This window comes from Falco rusticolus, chromosome 9 (assembly GCF_015220075.1).
Source record: "Falco rusticolus isolate bFalRus1 chromosome 9, bFalRus1.pri, whole genome shotgun sequence".
NCBI classification, from domain to species: Eukaryota; Metazoa; Chordata; class Aves; order Falconiformes; family Falconidae; genus Falco; species Falco rusticolus.
Genome location: NC_051195.1, coordinates 19184178 through 19205860, shown reverse-complemented (window position 1 = coordinate 19205860; position 21683 = coordinate 19184178). Strand labels below are relative to the sequence as shown.

Here is a 21683-nt window from a genome sequence, read left to right as displayed (position 1 = left end):
CACAAGGGACACACGGCTCCTTTTGAGACTAAAGCAGCTGAATTCTTCCTGTGCCAACTGGGGAGGTTTGTCCCCCCAGGAGAGGCACTGCCTGCTCATCCCACCCCAGCCACTGCCAGGCCTTACCCTGGTCCTTCTCTATAGGAGGAAAGGCATGGATTCAGGAGGAAAAGCACATTGGGAAAGCCCCAGCAAGAGGCAATGCCATAGATTGAGAACATACCTGCATTCAGATGGGTCACACAGGAAACAGGAGCCACAGCAGATGCAGCATCACCCTTCTTCCAACAACACCAATGCAAAAACACCCACTATCCTCCCTTCAAGGGATTCAAGCTTTCAGAAATAAAACAGCTCCTGAAAGGATAAGGTTTGCCTTAAAACAAGCAAACAAATAAAAAACACCCTCCCACCCCTTACTTCCCCAGCCCAAGGCTGCTCCCACCCCTTTATAACCTGCCCTGAGCCGGTCAGTGCCTGCAGCTGCGCTGCCTCTGGGCTCACCCGCTCAGCCTGCCACAGCTGTGTTTTGGGAGAAATTCAGGCACATTGTGGTGATTCTTATTGTCACCAGAGAAACACTTTCTGCAGTAGCCTAGAACAGCAAGGGGACACATGTCCTGTGGGACAGGGCCACTAGCCGAAGCCTGCTTCTCCTCAGGGTTATTGGAGGTGACACGAGATGATGGAGCACCAGAGAGAGCTTTAATAAATTATGTATGCATGGTTCCTTTCTAAATGGGATCTTTCTGGCTGACGCTTCCCTCTGCCAGTCTGATCCAGACTTGACTTTGGACAGCAGGTACACGCTGCTGTTTCTCTGCCTCCCTCTTGGAGACACTCGGGGCTTGCTGGGGCCACGCTGACGTCACTGGGCTTGCCATGGAGAGGCCATTCTTGCTTGAGTCAGAAGATGCCTGGCCCACCAAGTAAGAGAGCAGTTGAGGCTCTGAAATGCCACCTTAGATGCCATGCAGTTTAAAGGTGCCCAGGTGGCGAACTGCTAACATCAGCTGGCAGGGTGGATGCCTGCTGGGCCATGAAGCCAAGCCACCAGGCTGGCCCATGGAAATGCATAAAAAGGCCTTTTTCCAGCTTGGCACAAGGTTTGTCCCAAACATCAGAAGTCGTGGCTGCTCTGCTGGCTGTCCTGACCACCCCCCCCATCCTCTTTTCCTCACTTGCTCCAGCTCCATTTAATGGGATCGGATGAGCTAATCCCTCATGTCCCCTAGCAGTGCTATCAGATGGGATTTCTGCACCGTGCCAGAGGGAAACCCATTGCCCAAGCAATCGTGTGCCCTTACAAGCCCCGCTGGCTTCTGCTGGAGACTGGATCCACCCTTGCCCTTCATTCCATTGCAGTGCTTGGTGTGGTTCCCACAGGGAGCTGATGCATGGCTACGGCTTCACCACCCAAATCCCAGGTCGGTGGGGGGACCTGCGGGCCAGTGAGGGACTGGGGGCTGCAGCACACATGGACATTTCAGCATTAAATGACAGCCTTGTTTTCTGTTGTGTTTTTTTAAGAGACTGCATGCCTGACCAGACCACATTTCTTGGTCTGCATCCCATATTTATCCTGTAATTACACCTTCAGACAAAGGCTGCCTGTCTGTGAGACCGATTTTTTTAAGGACACAGTTTTATTATATGCTGTGCTTTCACTGTAATGAAATCTGGGGGGCGGGGGGGGGGGGGAGGACATGGGGGGATGGAGACGGACAGGGAACAACTCCCCACAATTTGGGAGTGAAAGCTGTTCTTTCTTGAATCCTTCCCCAAGAGTGAAGGAGCTTGCCTAAGCCCTCACCCTTCCTATTCTTGGGGAAAACCGAACCGCTGACATCCTTACTGCTTCTCTACCACCCCATGAGGATTAATGCCACAAAACCCCTCTCCATGTTGTCCCATAAGAGAAACGTACCACGAAGCCACTGAGCCGCAGGCTCCACTGCCAGAGGAAAAGCCTTGCCCAAGATGTCTGTGCAATCCCTGTAGCCAGCCGGCTAAGCTGGATAAAGCTGTTGGAGCCCCTCGTTGCACCTGCCTGGATCACAGCACAAGGGATGAATTCCCACAAAATGGCATTTCCATGAAGTTCCTAATGGGCGCCACGCGCTTGGCTCTGGAGGGGTAGGGGAGATTTGCACCATGTAAAAACAAAGGCGGTTGTTGGGACTTGTTTGAGCAGGGTTTTCCTCCGAGGGGAAGGAGAGCCCTGGCACTGCCCGTGCGCACCCTGTGCTGGGGCCTGCCATGAAACTGGCCACGCTTCGGTTCCCCAAAGCCTGCGCTGAGGTGAGCCTCTTGAGAGCCCTAATTTGTAGGTGCCTGAAGACGGGTGAGATGAACTCTGTCACAAGAGCATGCTGAGCCTGGCGAAGTCGTCCTGCATGTGGCAGGAGGTTAGGTGGGAAATGAGATTTTCACAGTGCCCTGCTGCATTGCACAGGGGGAGAGGAGATGGGGAGCACCTTGGCACGGAGCCCGCTTCAATCCCAGGAACAAGGAGAACAGCACTGTGGCATTGCTCGGGGACAAGGCAGACCCCTGCCACTGGTTCCCCACAGCTCTCCTTTTGGATACAAAGTTCCACAGAATCACAGAGACTATTGCTTTTCACCTTTGGGGTTTTCCTGAATCCCTTTTCCACGTGGGATCTGCAACCAGCTGGCACATACAGATGCATTGCCTATAGATACACGTGACTGGCTGGTCCAGCCTAACCGAAATAAGGTGACTTTGGTGCTGTGGTTTGTGGGAAGCAGCCAGCAGCTGGGCTTCTCAAGCTGATGTCACTGTAAGGTTTGCTGTGGAGAGAATAAATAAAATGGGACCTTCTTGACTTGTGCTAAAAGTAAATTTTATTCATAAGGTCTAAAATAGACACTATCGATGTTTAAAAGTAGACAGGAACTGGTCTGAATTGGTTTTTCCAGGAATTCTTTGCCTTGGACTGACCTGATTCCACCCCAGCCGTGGCAGAGGTCCCCGAGGTGTGCAGGGGTGACCAGATCACCTGAACAAAAATGGGGAGCCCCAGGACAAGTGTGAAGACAGGCAATGCGGTTTGTCCAGTGGAGAGCAATCCCTTACCTCACCCCTGGAAGACACAAAAATACCCTTTCCCTGAAGCGCAGCCTTGAGCCGTGCATCTGGAAGGCTGCAGCGCTGCTGCTGCCACGGGGGCTGTCGCAGGATGATGTGCAGGCAACGTCTGCGGGCAGAGAGAATGTGGTGCATGAGGCTGCTGATACAGAAGAGGACGAGAGCGCTTGTCCTCGGGTTCTGCGGAGATAGCTGCTAGCCAAGACACACAGTAACAGTCTCCTTGGGAGCGATTACTGCACAGCAAGCTTGATGACATTTGTTGTCGAGTTCTGAATCATCTCTTTATTTTAAGTTTGCGAGCGACGTTTTCCCCTCCCGCATTGAGACCAGGAAGAGCTGCAGCTGGGACAAGTCTCCTTTGGCTTTACGGGAGTGACATTGCCAGTGGGGGGACAAACAGGACCCCACCAGCAGCTCAGACCTGCCCGGGAGGGATAGGGCCTTCGGGCCAGCCCGGGAAGGAGAGCAGCTCTCTGGCAGAGGAGTGAAGGGGGGGACATTAACGCTTTTCCAGCCTGTTGACAGCTACTGCAAAGCTGAGGAGGCTAAGCCGCCCTGAGATGCTCATGGTGGGCAGGACAGCTTACAGGGGGCTCAGGCAAGTGCAGAGCAGCGGTGCTTGTGGCATCCTAAGGTCTTCCCATGCATCACCGTTGTACCCATGCTTTGATTAATCAGACTCAGAGGGATGTCTATTAGCTCTGGCTGATGTTGGATTAAACCTGATGAGGGAAGGATACAGACAGATACATACCCATGCTGCCTGCGTGGCGCCTCAGAGCGGCAGAGCTGGGGCAGGAGCATCCCGCAGAGCCCCTTCCCCACATCTCTTCCTTCCCACTGGACCCCTGCCATCCCACAGGGAGCGTATGGTCCACAGGACAGCTGTGATGAAGAGGCCAGGGAGCCTGGAAGAAGCCAGAGCAGGCTGACTGCTGCCCCCAGCCTCCTCACGGAATAGATCACCAGCAGAAGACAAAACCCTCTCTTGAAGCTGACCAGCTTTTACTGCAGCCATCTGCTTGCAGCCAGCTGGAGAAATGTCATCAAAACAACATATTTCCCAGTGTTGAGCGCGCACCAGCAGAAAGCTCTCTCTGACCACAGTTTTGAGTATTTTAAGTTTCTTCCTGTTTACCTGAAGTTGGATGCGAGGTTTTCACAAAGGCTCCTTTTACCCCCTGTTTGCTTTGGGCATGCTTTTCACCACTGACCTTGTCTTGCTTGTGAGCATCTCCAGCTCGCTGGCCCAGAAGCTTTTAACCTGATTTTTTGAAAGGTGACCCTGATCTTCTGGTGTACGATGGAATTCACCCAACAATAGCCCTCATTGCCTGGGAGCAAGCTGTGGAGGGCAGTCCTCGCCAGTGACTTTGTCTTAATTTGAACACAACCAAATCCACCGCTGGCAACGCCTTGGGACCCTTTGCCTTTTTCTTGGAGGCAGGATAAAGACATTTGTCTTGTAAACAGCAGATTTAGGGCAGGAACAGAATCTTTTTCTTTGTGCCAGTCTGGTACGAATACACCTGAAGGGAGAAAACACTACATGATTGGGGAAAATAGGCAGGTACTCTTGGAGTAATTGAGTTCTCCAAGCAGTGGGTATGTGCTGTAAAATATATGCAAATGCCTGACATGAAAAAACAAAAACTGCCTCTGTAAAAGCCAGAGCTGGGCACAAAGGTGCAGGGGAAGGGGGAGAGGGCAGTAGCATGTGGGAAGTGGCAATTCATCCTCAGTTTCCCCATCTTCTAGGACTGGGCCTTTGATCCAGCTTTGCTCCAGTGGGATGAAATGCCAGGGAAGTTATGCAGGTAAGGACAACCCTGCCAGGAGGGGGATGGGTTCACACACGTGGGGCGTGAAGCAAGCCAGCCTACGTAATTTGAGGGGAGTTTAAAAATCAGGGTTTGATTGCTGAGTTCATCCCTGCAGAAATGGAGGCGAGTTTGGGTTTTTACAATTTTTGCATTGAATTACTCTTTCCCAAAGCTGGCCAATGCCAGGCTATCGCAGCAGCCTCCTCAGGATCAGTCCCATGCAGGTACCTGGAGAGAGAACAGGGAGCAGACAGACCTGGAGCACTGTTACCCTGGGGACACTTCCCAGCCTCTGGACGTTTGTAGCTCCTGGATTTCCTGGCTGGAAAACACAGGCGTCTCTGTGTTTAGCAGCTCTGGAGGATTTATATTTTCTGGATTGATCAAAATTATTTTTCCCCCAATGAAAATTCTAGCATCCTCCAGCTGAGTCCTGTGTAACAAAAAGCACAAACCTGCCGTCAGCTTATTTCAGCAGAGGCCGTGGGCTTTCCTACCACGGACCTGCCTCCACTCCCAGCCTTATCACCGGCTGTTCCGTCCTTCTGCCCCCAGCTTTCTGCCAGGCTGCAGAGTGTGCGGTGCAGAACGTCTCGTTTGCAACCCCTTTGTCACCCTTCTCGAGCCCCTGAGCATCTGGTGCCGCATGCAGGGCTTGGACACTCGTGTCCTCCGTACCAGGACCCCACGGCTGAGCTGGCGGCACCCTCTGGCGGCAGCCCTGAGCCCAGTGCTCCTCCTGGAAAAGATGCCGAATCCTTCATCATCTCCCACCCACGCGGTTGGGGGAGCGTTGCTCGGGTCCCCGCTGGGAGGGCCCAAAAGATGCCGATTCCTTCATCATCTCCCACCCAGGCGGTTGGGGGAGCGTTGCTCGGGTCCCCGCTGGGAGGGGGGTGTTTGCTGGAGGGAGGAGGAGGAGCAGAGGGAGCCCTCAAACCACGGCGGGGAGGGGAGCGCGGGGGCAGCCCTGCCGGCTCTCGGCAGCGCGCTGTGCGCAGCAGCTATATTTATCCACGTGGCCGGCAGCTATATTTATCTGGAATGCCACAGGAGCCAGAAGTCTTCAGGGCAGTTTCAGCGCTGTGGAAGAACACAATTTGGATGTCCTTTTTACTATAAACCTTCTCTGCTCCCCTTCTCCAGGGGTCTTGGCCACCTCCCCGGCCCTTCCCTGCTCCTCCTTACATCCCACTGTCTCCACCACGGTGGTGCTGGGCTCGTCTCCCTCGCACAGCCCTCTCCGGGCTCCCTCTCCCGCCGCCCCTTGGAGCAGACACATCTTCCCTTCTCCCTCCAAGGGAGTGCTTTGCCTTGCCGAGGGGAGCGGGCCATCCCCGTGCTGCCTTACTCAGGCAGCCCACAGCCCCCCACCCACCGGGCTGGGGGCGTTTTGCTCGGGACCCCCTGGGAAGGGGGCTTCGGCACGGGGCCGGAGGAGCGAGGGGCGGAGGGAGCCTTCAAGCCATCACGGGAGGGCGTGCGCGGGGGCCTTAAAGCTTAAACCGCCAGCCCTTCGCGGGGAAGATCCCGGCGGTGCCCTTCTCACGTGGAGCGTGTATGGGAGCGGACGTGGAGAAGGTGGCAGCTCCGCGCTCGGGACTCCGGCGCTCCCCCGGGCGGGCCGGCCGCCCCGGCGGGAGGCAGCGCCCCGCCGCCCCGCAAGGCCGAGGCCCGCAGGCCGCGCTCCGGCCCGGCGCCGCCCAGCCCCGCCGGCAGCCTGGCTCCTCCCGCCGCGGGGAGGCGGGCGGCGGGGCGGGCGTGCCCCCGCAGCGGGCCCGCCCCCGGCTCCCGGCGGGGCTGCACCGGGCGCGCCCCGCACCGCCCCGCACCGCGGCGGGGCAGGCAGCGCCGCGCCATGGGGTCCCGCCTGTCCGTGGACGGCTCCGTGCGGGTGGTGGTGGTCGGGGGCGGCTTCGGGGGCACGGCGGCCGCCAGCCTGCTCAAGGCCTGGGCCATCCCCTTCGTGCTGGTGGACGCCGGAGATGCTTTCCACCACAACGTGGCCGCGCTCCGCGCCGCCGTGCAGAGCGGTAAGGCACGGCCCTGGCCCCGCGTGGTCCCGGCGGGCCAGCTCAGCCCCACCGCTGGCTGCGGCGGCTCGGGGGTGCGCGGGGAGGACGGAGGGATGGGGTACTGCAAGTGCCTCCTCCGCCCCGGTGATGCTGAACGACTTGGTGTTTTCCGTCTGGAAAACAAATACTTGGCTCTGCGAGGACCTGCGGACCGTCTGCGTTAGGCGAACTGCATGTCCGCTGGGAAAACTGAGCAAAAACTACTGGAACGGGCCTTCTTTTTTTAAACTTCGAGTTTAGAAGGTGACTAAGCTAAAACCGGCGGCAGCTGGAACGGGTGAATAATGTCTGTGTCTAGCACTTGAAATGTCGAGCAGCTCAGCAGCGAGGCCCTGGGTGATAAAATTGTCAGCGAGCTGCTCAGGCTTGTCTGGGATCTCGCTCAGGAGACCGGGCTAACCCCATTACTCCTGTCACTGGGGATTTAGGTGGAAAATCTCATGTTCAAGGCTGGGAGCAACCATCAAAAGGATGTCGAAAGCTCTGTCTAAGAGGCAGATAACATGACAAAAAGCCTCAGACGTCCTGCTTGAAATGCTCTGGACCACAGTGCAGCACTTACTGGCAAACCAGTACAGGAAATTCTGTATGGGGAGCAGAGACAAAGCAACCTAGCCGAGGGTGTCACCCGGCCTCTGAGGAGCTGGTCTTGTCACCAAATTCGAGGCAAAGGTCCTGGAGCTCGTTGCTTGGCAGAGATACTGCACAGCAGAGGCCGAGCCTGTGGTCCCAGGTGCATACAGTCCTTTTGTCTGAGCAAGGATGGCGTGAGGGGAGAAGGGAAGAGGGGTTCATTAGCCTCCACAGAGATCTCCTCCCTGTTGTCTCCTCTTACCACAGGATTTGCCAAGAAGACATTCATCTCCTACTCTGTCACCTTTGGGGAGAGCTTCCGCCAAGGCAAGGTTGTTGGCATAGACCCTGGAAGGCAACAAGTCTTGCTCAGTGATGGCGAGGTAGGTGATGCAATAACTTGCAATCAGTAACTTGGCTGCCTTATGGCATCACCTGCTAATGTGCAAGAGCCAGCCTTCAGCAGGGTGTGTTGCGAGTCTCTCCTCTGCAGGGTTGCTCTTCAGCTATGTCACGGCTGTGAGAACGCAGTACTCCAAATGTAGGCTCTGTTGGTTTTGACTGGTGACATCTGGTTGGAGAAATGACTTGGAATTTAGTTTTCAGACTGCTGTCAGCTTGGAGTCCTCTGGAGGGAAAGAGCGAGATGAGCAGGACCACAGGGCACCTCCAGAAACTGTGCCTCTGAGCAGGAAGAGGAGTGTAGCTTATCTGCCGGGGAGGGGGTGTGCGTGTGCAGGACACAATCCTGCTCCGGGAAAAACAAACAGAACTTTTGCCCTCGAGTGGGACGAGAGCTGGGAATGCTGTTCGGTTGTGGCAAACATCCCAGTGTCTCCTACAGTATAGGTCAGCTGAGCACGTGAACCCTGACTGATCCAATACCCCTGGGCTGAGAGTTCACATGCACAACAGGGTTCCTGTTCTCATGTAATCCTCTGCTTGGCTGAAACGCCTGACCCCAAACACGCCAATGCCCAAGCCCTCTGGAAGGGCACTGATTGCATTCTCTATGTTTCTCTCACCTGTGGGCAGATACACAAATGCTCGTGCTTAATACTGGTCCTGTAAGTCTAGGGGGTAGCGAGGAATGAAACCAGGCAGAGAAGCAGCCCCCCAGGCATCTAAAACCAAGAGGCAATGTGGAGAAAGACTGTAGCATTTACTCATCCTGAAGAGCCCAGCAACAAGAGACCATCTTTCCCTGCACACGCTAAATGGCACCTCCCTTCTAGCCAAGTGGCCTAGAGCTATGTTGGGATGTGGGCGAGCGGTAAATACCACACCCCATCTAGTGCTCAGATAAGCTTTTATTCTTAGAGGTGGATTTAGAGCTCAACCATTAACCCTGGAGCTCAGATCCTTATCAGATTGCAGGAAGAAATATGGGCAGCAGCTCCGATAACTTTTCAGCCAGAGCATCTCAGCTCTGTTCCGATGAGGGTGAAGGACAGAAGCTAGTCTCTGGAGCCAGCTGTGTTGGCAGCTTCTGACATAAATACCAAGTTATTTCCTATAACTTTATGGCAATTTTATTAAAGCTCAGCTTACCTGAAGAACGACGCTTCTCTCAGACCCTGAGGAAGGCAGTTACTTGGTGTCACCTGTACCAGGTCTCTTCCCAAAGTCACTTTCTGACAGTGGCAAGTACTTTCCTGGTTATTGGTGAGGGCTGGAGGAGAGGGAATGGGCGAATAGTACCTATGAGGTAAGAACTGTGTGCTAGGCTCTGTTTTTAAGAGGCCTAACATCCTGCTCCACCTTCTGCCTTCCCAGGAGCTACACTACTCCCATCTCATTCTTGCAACAGGCAGCGATGGGCCATTCCCTGGGAAGTTCAACAAAGACATTGACATGGAAAGTGCCATCCAGACCTATGAAGACATGGTTAAAGAGGTGAGGAATCAACTTACTTCCTAGGAAGTGTTGCCTGCCTTTGTTCAGCTTCCCTGTCCCAGACACCACTATGGGTATCTGGAGTCATCCATGTCTAAGAACAAGAGGCTACACGATGCCTGCAGGGACAGACCAGGACAAGGAACATGTGCTAGCTTGTCTGGCGTTGAGCATGCCCCAGGAGATCAGCTGTTTGCACAAGGGGAAACCTGAAATGCTGAATGGTCTTGCAGCATACACATGAAGAGCGCACGGCGTTCTCATTTTTTTTGTTTCCTTTTAATGAACTAGGTGGTTTATTGCTGTAGGGCGGGTGCTGTACCTCAGAAAGGTCTGTTCACAGAGTGGCTGTAGGTATCTGGCTTCCTGCACTTAACAGTTCTCTTGTAACACAAGTTTCCTCTTTACTTCAAGATTGAGAAATCTGAGCGCATACTGGTAGTGGGAGGTGGTGCTGCTGGAGTCGAGATGGCTGCTGAGATCAAAACAGAGTACCCAGCCAAAGAGGTAGTAGCATATTGGTTACAATTAACTTCATCCTTGTTTCTGAGACCATTCTTCTGTGATGGTCCTGCTGGATCCTACAGATCACTGTAAATCAGGAGTTTCCAGGCAACGGCAGCCTTCACCCCTACTGCCTCCTCTTCTGAGAGCACCCTGTAGCCCATCCCCAGCAATTACTGGCACGAGATGCCTTTCACTGGCTCACTTTCCCTGGGCGTTCAGTGGGGTGGAAGGAAGCTAGCTATAGCTGCTCCTGCCTGGATGCGGCGAGTCCTGTCCCATTCCTGTGTCCCCGTTTGCTGTTTTGTCCCCAACAGGTCACCCTCATTCACTCAAAAATTGCACTAGCTGATGTGGAGCTGCTAGATAGCGTCCGTCAGGAGGTGAAAGAGATTCTCCTCAGAAAAGGAGTGCGGCTCTTATTAAGTACGTACTTAACAATGTCTCTGAAGGTCAAGACTCTGACGCTCTATAAACTGCTCTTCCTTTATCCAGAGCATTTCCTTCTCACATCCTCTTTCTGACTTTAACTAAGCATGGCTCCCTCGAATTCCCGTTTCTCTAGATACATCTGGGCTGGCTGGGAGCAGCAGCCTAGTAAAGGTTTGTGACCCGAGGTGTTCTCTTGCAACAGGTGAAAGGGTCAGTGATGTGGAAAATCTCACACTAAACCAGTTCCAGAAGGACATGGTAGTAAGGACAGAAAAAGGCACCGAGGTGGTTGCCGACATGGTGGTCCTATGCACAGGCATAAAGATTAACTCTTCAGCATATGCTGCTGCATTTGGTAAGTGAAAAAAACCACGCTGGGTGGGGAGAAGCAACAGAGTTCTTCAACGTCTTGTACTTGAGTACTGTGAAGTTAGGAATCAACCTCATACAACCTGCAGTGGTTATTCCATGATACAGCAAATGCTCCAACATCACATTAAATACTTAACTGTGATATGTGACCTTCAGAAGCTTACAGACCATAGATTAAGTGGCCAACAGTCTTCTCCAGCTTCTGCTAATACCTCCAAGGAACCTTAGTGTCCTAGTTCAGCATGAGGCAGGTGACACATAGATGCTGATGGTAACTCCTGCTGTCAAGGCCAGCATTTCATTCTAGATACAAGCTTTCTGAGTGCTGCGCAAAAATAGGCCCAGCACCTTCAGCGTTTTCGCTGACCTATCACTGTCACAGGGCGTTCAGCCAGTCAGTTATTTGGTGATACATTTTCAATCCTCTCACAGCTCAGTTTCAGTTATGGCACTACAAATATGGAGCAGTATGACCATTATACAGTCTCTTTCTCACGCTATGTATGTGAGCTCTAAATGTTTCTCAATGTTTCTACTGCAATACCAAAGGATGAGTCATTGCATGAGACTGCAATAATTAACTACAGCAAGGCAAAAAGCATTTCTTCCCTGACATGTAGCAAAGATGGCGAAACCCCAACTCCTCACTTCACGTCAATATGTTTGATAACATCATCAGCATTTTGGGGTCTCAGGCCACAATAAGCAACATGCTCCTTCTAAAAACTTACTGTTTGGAAAAACAGGGGACAAAATGGCAAGTAACAGCGCTTTGAAAGTTAACAAGCACCTCCAGCTGGAAGGTTATGAGAACATCTATGCCATTGGGGACTGTGCAGATCTGAAAGAACCAAAGATGGCCTACCACGCTGGGCTCCATGCCAACATTGCAGTGACAAATATCATCAACAGCCTGACACATAAGCCTCTTAAAACCTACGAACCAGGTAAGGTAATCTACCACCTGGCCTTAGCTGTTGGGCTGCTTTTCTGCAGGGCACAGCTGTTAAACACCTACACATCAGAACTTGCATGGGACACTGATTAGAGGTGAAGGAACTCACAGCTGGGGGTGACTATAAGCTTATAGCTCAGGCTTCATCCTAGTTCTTGCCAAAGATGCTGTAGACATTAGTTACCTGTGTCAGTCTACAGATGTAACGTGTCCTTTCTTCACTAATGTCTTCCTGATATATCTACTTGTGGGTGTCTGCTACTCATGAAACTTGCTTCTTTTTCTTTAAATTGCTTACTGTCCAATTGAATTCTAGGAACAAGATGACTTGACTTTCTCCTCCTTTCTCCCCTTAAACTATACCACAAGCACAAACTGAACAATATAGTCTCAAAAATCTAGCGAGGTGATGGGTCTCATTAATAAACAATTGATGTAAGTGCTTGCCATAACTATGTTGAAAGCTGTTCCACATGGATGGAGGGTATCTGGACAGCAATTTGGCTTTTAAAGGCTGCCCTGATTATTTACGTTTCTTTTTACATAAATTGTTGTTTACCTCTTGGACTCCCTCTTGGGAGGAGAGAATCATTCTACACCATGCGCACAGACAGCCCAATCCTTCAGCATTCCTATTACTGAAAGAGGTAGAGCAGATGACAGAGAGAGCTGTGAGTAGTTCTCCTTGGGTCTGCTTCTTTGTCATTCAGCACATGGGTCCTGTGCTTAGCTTGTGTGGGTATGAGCCAGGGAGGGGTGGGAAGGGAGGGATTTTGGAGGAAGTACAACACCTGCATGTAGTAAGGTTTCATACTTAGCTTTAAAACGGCTTAACTTAAACCTCTACATCTTCTTTCCAGGGTCACTAACATTCCTGCTTTCAATGGGTAGGAACGATGGTGTAGGACAGGTGAATGGTTTCTATGTGGGACGTCTCTTGGTGACCATTGCTAAGAGCCGGGACCTGTTTGTCTCCAAGAGCTGGAAGACAATGGGACAGACAATGCCCTCTTAAGAGGGTATCAGCAATAAACCAGCAAGGAATACAGCAATTGGAAGAGGGTGAGGGTGCACTTATATTGCTTGGGCAGACCACTACTGTCTCCTGCAGCACCTCCTAAAACCACCTGTCCACATGCTGCTTTAAAGGTTGCCTTGCTGTAAAGGGGAAGGAAGCACCTTCCAAATGAAGCGCACAGAAGTTCTCATGATAAAAACCAGGGGAGGTATATTTCTTTACTTCCCTGTTCTAGCTCTGAGCAAGAAACTTGGTTTATCTTGATTAGTAACAATAAACACTGTAGTTTTCAAAATCTCTGTGGTTTGTTTGTTATGTAGTTTTTCCCTGGATTTCTCTCCTCTTGCTCTTCTAAATACTACCTGCCTCTTACAGATCTGCAATCTGCTCTGCAGCATGCAGGAGGAATGGCTAAAGCCTTGAAGAGGCTATGGTAACCTGGAACTCAACAGAATATAATGCAGCTTTGTGTCAGCATCTCCACAGCAGCTTTAATTATGTCACATAGCTCTATGCTTCAGCCAGAAGAGCTGGTTAGTTGTGTGCTAAGTGTGATACAGCAAGCACTTATTTACAGATGCTGCTGTTTTGTTGGTTTTTTTAAGGTGAGAGATTCCCAGAGCAAAAGTAGGTTTATAACAATAACCACACTTGACACATCTTTTTCTTTTTTCTTATAAAACAAACAAAATCACCATGAAATATTCCCAGTAATTACAGAGATTATTGTGAGTTAAAAGCAAAACAAGCTCCTCATGCATCACTTCTAAAATCCTTTTCCCCTCTCTGTGGGCTGGAGGCAGAAGTTTACCCTCAAGGGAGGGGAAAAGGGAGCAGAACACTTTTAAGAGCTTTCTTTAAAGTGTGTGTGTGTGTGTATGTGTGTGTGTGTATGAAAAATTTATCACTACAAATCTAAAATGAGGTTACTCTTTAAAAACTTCTAAACTAAAGTAACAAGGGACACTAAAACTCCTGAAGAGAAATGGTAACTCAGTTATTTAAGGTGATATAAATGGCTAGAGGATGCTGATAGCATGAAGAAATCGGACTAAACCCTTCTCATCTCTAGTCACAGCTCTTCATCAAGTCACAACACATCACACTACTACCACTCCCCCGCCTCATCACATTGAAAAAATAAAACCCACCTCTAATGTTTTTAATGCTACTCAAGTTTGTTGAAAAATAAAGTTTCATTTGGCTGCCATTGCTACTTAGTGTCTAGCTTGGCCATCTCTTGCACATAGATGCCAATACTTTCACTGTCGAAGAGCAGAAAGTAAATGTTCTTCAAGGACGAAGAGCTGGTGCCGTCAAAATGGGTGGAAATAGCTCTTAGAGTGACCTGGGCTGCCGTCTGTTTTGGGAAGCAGTTTCTACGTGGTAGGGGAAGAAAACAGAACAAGTGAGTGTCAGCCAACTGTGCAAGCATTATGCACACATGATGCTGAAAGGAACAAGCTGTAACTGCTGTACCACAACTACAGGCTGCTGTTAGGACACTGCCAGTAGCAGTTTTGCAATATGTAAATCCCAGAAGCAAACCCCATGGCTTTGATAGCAATATTCATCTGCTGTTCTATTAAGTTTCCTTGCTGGCATAGTTACTGTTTTCATCTGCTTCTACTTTTCATAACCACACGAAGTTTTTTAACACTCTCTCTTAGAATTAAAGTTTTCCATGCCATGCTGGGCAGGCTAAAAAGTTCAAGCAATGATTATTTTTTTAGTTGAAAATGGAAAAATAATAAATATAAATACATCAACTACTTCGCTGATGTCCTCACTCCATCATTAAAAATACTTCACTTGAGACATCAGTGAAAATAATTGAAATTACAACCCCAGTCCAAATTAAGGCCAAGATACATTCATTCATTCATTTTGATGGCGACATTCTCTAACCTACAATCCGAAAAGCTAAAAGCTACCAGTCTTTACAGTAAGTGGACTTTTCAACTGTGTTGACATCTCTTAGGGCACCTGGCCCACATCCTTGAGATTCCAGTTTCTCAGCAGCAGCATTTTTTCCTTCTTAATCATTCCCATACTCCTTTTTTCAAGTCACAAAACCATTCAGCTGCAACAGAGCTCCTTCACCCTCATCTCTGTACTACAAGGGAACTGGCTGAGAGCACACTGCAAAGAGCACAGTTGCTACGAAGGTCAGCTGCTTTGCACCTCTGTTTATGTGAAAATACAACTGCTTTAATACTGGACATAATTTCAAGAACTGTTTTACAGTTTGACCTTGATACCTATCTAATGAAATACTCTGCCTTGCAGTATGCTCATGCTTAGGAAGGTCTCCACATTGTTCTACTTGTCTAACACTAAACAGATTCCTTAACCTAGAAAGTATCCCCTCCTGAAGAAGACACATGCATCTCTGCCAATGACATCTGGAGGGAAAGACACTCTCCTGCATTCCCTGCTGGATTTTCTCTGCTGCCTGACAACGCTTGTAATAGTTCCGCTCATTTTGCACGACACCGAAGAGTGTCAACGCAGTGCTTGCCACATGAGAATGTAGGAAGCCACATACCCTGGAGAGTACGGATGAGACTTTACTGGGACACACTGAATTGTCTGAAGGTGAGTTAAGACCCAGCTGGGGTTTCAGACGGGTCTTTGGGCATAACTCTGCTGGCTGCTCTTGAGTTTAATGCCTCCTATTTAGATTCTACCGCATGATAATGCTCCAGAGGAAGTCAGATCCATGCAAAAAAACATTGGCCAGTACAACCTAGCTCATGTCCTTCCTCTGAGGCAGGATTATATATAAGTTTTCTGCTTCTGAAAAAAATTTTCTCGCCTGAAAATCTTCAGTGATGGGGCTACATCAGAATACACAGATAAGCCATCCCAGTGCCCAACAATCCTTACATTTGAAAACCCACTGTATTTCTTTTAATAGCATCCAGAGCTGCCTTTGCAATGCTTTTTCTTCCCCTGCTCCCCCGTCCCGATAGCACTGCGATGTGCATGCATTTTTGTTTCCCTTTCTAAGTTTAGTACTACTCACTTCTCCTTACTCAATTTTATGTAAGTGATTTCAGAGTACTTATATTTATATTAGAAACCACCCAAAAAACAACTTGAAAACTAGTCATCAACAACTGCTGTACCCATATCCACTGTAATCCAAATGATTACTAGCAAACAGATTTTCCTACTTCTAGTCCTCGGACAGCATTTGCAGCAACTCAACTAATACGCCTTTCTGGCAGCAAACTATCGATAAGGTTTTTTTCAAAATGTTTTTCAGTTAATTTATAGCTGCTTCACAGCACAAGTAATTTCACTTGAACAGCACTTCTTTACTTTTTAATGACAAGATCATTGAGGTGAAAAGCCCTGGCACAACTGAGATATCCCACCTATTGTTACTTTGTATCAGTTACTGTAAATAGTCTCAAAGATGGGACAGATGAAACATGAAAATCCACAGAACTGATACAGCTTAATCCCTGATCTACCCAAAACCCCCAGCATTTATTGTCCAGACATGTAGGTGGATTAAAATGATAGTAAACCCATGATGTCTTATTTGCAAAACTGCCTTTTTTCAGACAACTTTGAGATCCTTTGGTAAATAAAAGTGTAAACCAACAGCACCTGGTAAGACTTACCCTATATTCTGGAGGTAATTGCAAGAGCAACAGAGAGTGAAATGGAACTAAGCAGCAGAAAGATCTGCACTAAGAGTAATGCTCCAAGACTGGATTATTCTTAGATAATGCTCATTGGAGACATAAGGTCTATAGAGACTATTTCTACTAGCATTAAAAGCTACAGTTCATTTTTGAGAGATGAACTTTGTAAAGCAATTTATCATGTTTTCTTTTGACTGAACAATATAAACAAAAAAAATATCTATGTATAAAGGAAGAAAAATAATTAAAAATTGCACCGCCCCTCTATTTATTCTTTTGTCCTGATCCATAAAAATATTATTTTGTTTTGAAAAGTGTCTGTGTAAAAATGGCATTTTAACCTCCTGTGTATTCAGTGATGTGTGGCAACTTCACTGATCAAAATACAGTTTTACTTTCATTTTATTCACTACCAGGACAACACAACCAGACTGTACTATTTACTCTACTCTTTGGGCATTACTAACAAAATCATTAGTTACATTTCAAATTAAATGTAAGTGTGTGAATTCCAACATGAAAGAACAACTACTAGAGTTAGGAGGTCTTGCGTAACATTTCTTGTGATCAGAGATCAAGCAAGATTAACAAACTGTGGTTTGGTTTAAAAAAAAGCAAAAAAAAAGATAAATAGTTTGGATTTCTTAGTCAAGCACATTTTATTTGCTAGTTATTAACTAAGAAATGTGTAGTTTCATGGCTGGTTTCATAGTTCCCTTTATAAAGCAGAACTATATTTGAGAAACACTGATTTTCTTTTGAAAGAAGACATTCTGTTTGACTACTCTGTTTAATATATATTTTTGGGATGACTTAAGTGAACACCCCACATTTATCTGGCTCAGGTTACATCACTGTTACTTGCCTTCAGTATTACACTGGTATAATCTTACTAGTACAAATGTAGCTTTAGGAAGATTTACCACAGCAAAATGAAGGGACATAAAAACTGAGGTGGTGCAGGCCCATAGTAGAAGAATCAAAATTACTGCCTAGCAATAGTAAACACAGCAAGTCCATTCAGCTCTCCTGTGGGTTAGTTAATTTCTCTATATAAAGGCTTTCTGGTCATTGCATGTAAACACTGCACTTCAAGCTCCTTAAAGCTGGAGAAGCGCAGTGTCAGATGGCACCTGCCACAGCCATCTCTGGAGGCAAGGTCAGCCTCCTTTGTGCCACAGACCGGGGGGTAACCTCTCTACCACAGCAGCAGCTCTCTGACAGCTAACTACACCACTGCCACCCGATACAGAATCCTCCCATGCAGGAGGAGTCATACCTGCCACTGGGAAATGGGGGAAAAGCCACGGACTTCAATTTCTTGTCTTCTGCGGCTGTTAAGCAGTTCTTTATAGTCTCTTCAAGCTGCTCTTCACACTTGTCTGAGCCCCACTGTGGGATGTGACAGTGGATGACAAACTTCGCTGCTAGGCCGCTAGACTGAGTAAGTGCAGCTAACAGAAACAAAAATACAACATTTAGTTTTGAATAGAAACCACCCTGAAACGACCTCTCAATCCAACGTACTTTCTTAATTACATTACCTCTCCAAAGAAATACATTAGGAACTAAAATACACCACAATGGCTAACTCGCAGTCGTAACCTGTCTCATCATTACTTTTGTGATCAATTATTATTTCTTTGGAGACCAAAGAACCTGGGGCTTATTTGGTTAACATACAGCTATTCAATAATATTTTTTAGCCTTCTCATTCAGCATGGCCTCTGGATTTGTCTTATGCAAAGTATCAAAACCTTGTCTGAACACAGTATCATTAAACCCCCAATAGACGTTTCTGCAGTGCTGCCACAGCCTTATTTGAATGCTCTGCACAAATATCCTGCATCATCATTACAGGTCTGGAGTTTTAGGGAGTAATATTTAGACGCACTTCACAGCTGGGTAACTTCAGATGACACTAAAAGTCTCCGTCAGTTATGTCCAATCAGGAATCTCAGATGAATTTTTCAGAAAACCTAATATTTCTCCAGGACCTGCAGAGTCTACAGCGTGGCATCAGTTTGTTTTTGTTGCAAGAGTGACCGTTAGCACTTCTAGAAATCTAGGTCTTGGGAATCTCAGGTTAAACACCTTGAAATTAGCTATGCAATTAAAGCCCCAAAATGAAAAATCTGGATTTATTCACTTGTCTACCATTGCAGAGGAATTCTGTTGCAGACACAAAGGAATTCCATCTAATGTTTCACTGTGCTACTTAAATTTAAACCAGAGAAACATCAGGCCTTTAACCACAGGGAGCAAATTGACTGAAAACATAGGTATCCTGTAAGCAGCACTTGAATTCAAGCCCATTAGGCTGGAGCTTAAGTGTTTGCAGTAGACCTCCAGTGATTAACAACCATCTATTATCGCTTGCCTCAAACCGGCAGAAGGGGCAATTTCAAACACAGCACCACAACACAAATGCTTGAGAACATACATTTTCCTATCTATTAAACTAAGATTATCTTCTTTCCTGGGACTGCCTTAGTAGCATAAAGTGAGTCTATTTTCTAGTTAGGTAGTGGTGCTGACAGAGAAAAGTAGTTTAGTTTGATGTTATGGCATATACTTTTGATTCAATGCAAAAGTGAAGCAAAATAATTGTACAAAAGTTTCCGTGCCAGCTGAGATTATAAAATTAGGCTATTCATTTAGGAAGTTTCCAAAACTAGACTACTTAAATAATTTAGTTTCTTGAGTGTTGAGATACTAAGCCAAATAAGGCACTAGGAAATATATTGTAACTCTCTCCATCTGCCCTCCAGCCACCTTCAACTCCTATACATTGGTTTCATTTGTCCATAAAGGCAGGCATGATCTCAAGTCCCAAACTATTAACTGCTACAGATGTATTAAGCATCTGAAGGGAGCTCTTCTGTAATTTGTATTTCTATAATGCAGCCATAGTGCCTGGGAAAAGAGCAGCAACTGCTCTTCCAAAAAGCATGCCGGTTCTAAAGATTGTATCACATCTTTGTTTGTGTTCAAAGTAAGGTGATTGTTTGGATGGTACTGTTCATCAAATATGCATAAAGCAGAATAATTTATAAACTGCCACTGTTCTTATACCTCATATGTTTGAGAGTTGTTTCTGATTATTACTAAGGAATGCAGTGCAAATGGGACAGGAAAGATGGCACATAGGTGGCAGCACAAGTTCTCCTTAATTTTTGGACTCCCACAGACAGAAATCACCAAACATAAATTAATTGGCCTGCTGTAACTTGTGGTGGCACCTAGATGCCCAAAGACAGAGTGTGCATAGCATACAGGTGTCTTATTCTTCCTTCCTGCCCCGGGCTCCCACTAAGCAGGCTGTCTGTATCAGCAGTAGCTTCAAACAAGAAACAGAAAGATTTACATCACATAAGCAATATCAAGAAAAGAGCAAAATGTCCAGAGAAAAGAACATATTGAATGATCTGTTTCCAAAAGAGAATGTAGTATCCTTTTTACCTTCAGCAACTTCCAAAGGTCCTTGAGATTTGCGAAGCTCTTTCACTGTTTCTAAAAACTCTTTCCCTCCAGCCTTTTCCAATGCCTTGCCTGCAAGGACACAGAGCAAAAGGCCTTGGCTTCAAAGTATCACAGTGAAAAAACACCTCTACATTATTTCAAACAACAACATTGCACACATATTATCCTGTTTCCCTCTATCAGCAGCAGCTGATGTTTATGTTTACCACACTATCCAGTCACAGATAAAGTTTACTTTTCACTGACTTTGAAAACCCCTGTATGTTATTACTGGAAATTACTTTCATACAATTACCTGTAAGAATGCTATCCTACTCTGACTTATGGCTAAAATAGTGAAGAGTGGGATTTTCAGGACTCAAGATCTTCAGCCTCCAAAATAACTCAACATACAAACCCTCCTACTTTCTGAAATAAACACAGCTGAGATGGCAGTGGAAGTCTTAATGACTAACTGTATAAAACAATGATCCGAAAGCCTGCTGCTAGGTTCTGTGCCTCTCTATACAACTGTCTGCACAGCTTTTTTACCTCCCTCTTGCTTCAATTTCTGCATTTGTAGACCAACAGTAATAATATTTCCTTATTTCACATGAGCAGTATAAGGCTTGTACATGAGTATTTCTAAAGTATGTAAAATCCTACAATGAAAAGCATACTTAGAAGTGCAATTCATATATAATTTTGTCACAAATTTCAGAGGCAGATGTAAAAACAATCCAACAAAGACCGCAATAACGATTATTTACACCTTCGAGGCTCATGTGCTTCAACAAATTATCTGTTTTGATTGTCGTAAGGCATCATTAAAAAAAGATAAATTAGTCATTAGCCTGTTATACCTAGTCAAATCCAGCCTGATTTTCAGAAGTGTTGTAAGTGATATTTTATGGCCTGGGGAAGATTCAGATGAAACAGGATGGGATCTCAGCAGGCAGTTAGTAGACCAGCTACTGTTCCAACTCTAGATCTGTTTTTTCTGCGCGTAGCAGAGCCTCACCTATTTCCTCCTTAAGGTCTATTTCAGCAGTTGTAGGGTGAACGATGCCTTCTACTTTCATGGAGCCAATATGGCTGATGTCACTCTGTGTCAGAGAAAGCTGTAAAAATAATGAGGGAGTAGGAAAAAAAAATAGTAATCCAAGTGCAAAATCACTTTCATACAAAAAAATTAAAATCAAAGAAGGCTGGATTCAGTCTTTCAGAGATCTGTAATTCTATTGTGTCCAATATGTGCATTTCTGATTTTTAGCCTTTAATTTGTATACCACTCAGATTATTTTGTGATATGCCTATAGCTTGGAAGCTTGCTCCAGAGGAAGTTAGTGCCAGAAAATCCATGTTCTAGCATCACACTTTGAAAAGGCTGACTTTGGAAATGCTTCTATTTAAAGACAAAAATACTAAAATTAAAAAGCTTTTCTCCTGTACTTGCCCTCAGCAAACTACTGTAGGGGGCTGAGAAGAAGGGCTAAACACTATCCTGACTACAAAGGCTTCACAACCCAAGTAATTAATTACCCTTGCAGTTCCTGGCATAAATAAAATAAGGAATGTTTTACCCACCCACATATCCAGATATAGGAACTGCCCAAAACCTGATGTCTTAAGGTGCTCAGAAAAGGCTGTCCCCCAGATCTCACAGCCTTATCTCTTTGGGCAACAACAGAGGACAGAAATCCTACAATAAAAAGACTTTACAGTTGCTGAACATGTGCCCAGCACACCTCACTTCTTCCAAGGTACACTGTATAAGCACTGCCCATTTTAGAGAAGAAA

The 21683-nt window shown here is 47.1% G+C and overlaps 2 protein-coding genes across 6 annotated transcripts in view; one reads left to right on the top strand and one right to left on the bottom strand.

Annotated features, from left to right (window-relative positions):
• Positions 1-6723: 6723 nt before the first annotated feature.
• On the top strand, positions 6724-13059 carry AIFM2 (apoptosis inducing factor mitochondria associated 2). The gene is made up of 8 exons (XM_037399496.1): positions 6724-6970; positions 7853-7968; positions 9362-9481; positions 9896-9988; positions 10303-10411; positions 10620-10772; positions 11536-11736; positions 12605-13059. The coding sequence occupies exons 1-8, from the start codon at positions 6796-6798 to the stop codon at positions 12757-12759; spliced, it is 1122 nt and encodes a 373-aa protein (XP_037255393.1). The 5' UTR covers positions 6724-6795; the 3' UTR covers positions 12760-13059.
• Positions 13060-13419: 360 nt separating this feature from the next.
• LOC119153280 (core histone macro-H2A.2) overlaps positions 13420-21683 on the bottom strand; it is a 29093-nt gene continuing 20829 nt past the window's right edge. For all 5 annotated transcript variants that reach the window (XM_037399499.1, XM_037399501.1, XM_037399500.1 and 2 more), the window contains 4 exons: positions 20905-21004; positions 19884-19973; positions 17701-17875; positions 13420-14141 (listed from right to left, as the gene is read on the bottom strand). In XM_037399499.1, coding sequence (XP_037255396.1) covers positions 13976-14141; positions 17701-17875; positions 19884-19973; positions 20905-21004 — 531 coding nt within the window. In that variant the 3' untranslated portion in view covers positions 13420-13975. The remainder of the gene's footprint in view (positions 14142-17700; positions 17876-19883; positions 19974-20904; positions 21005-21683) is intronic.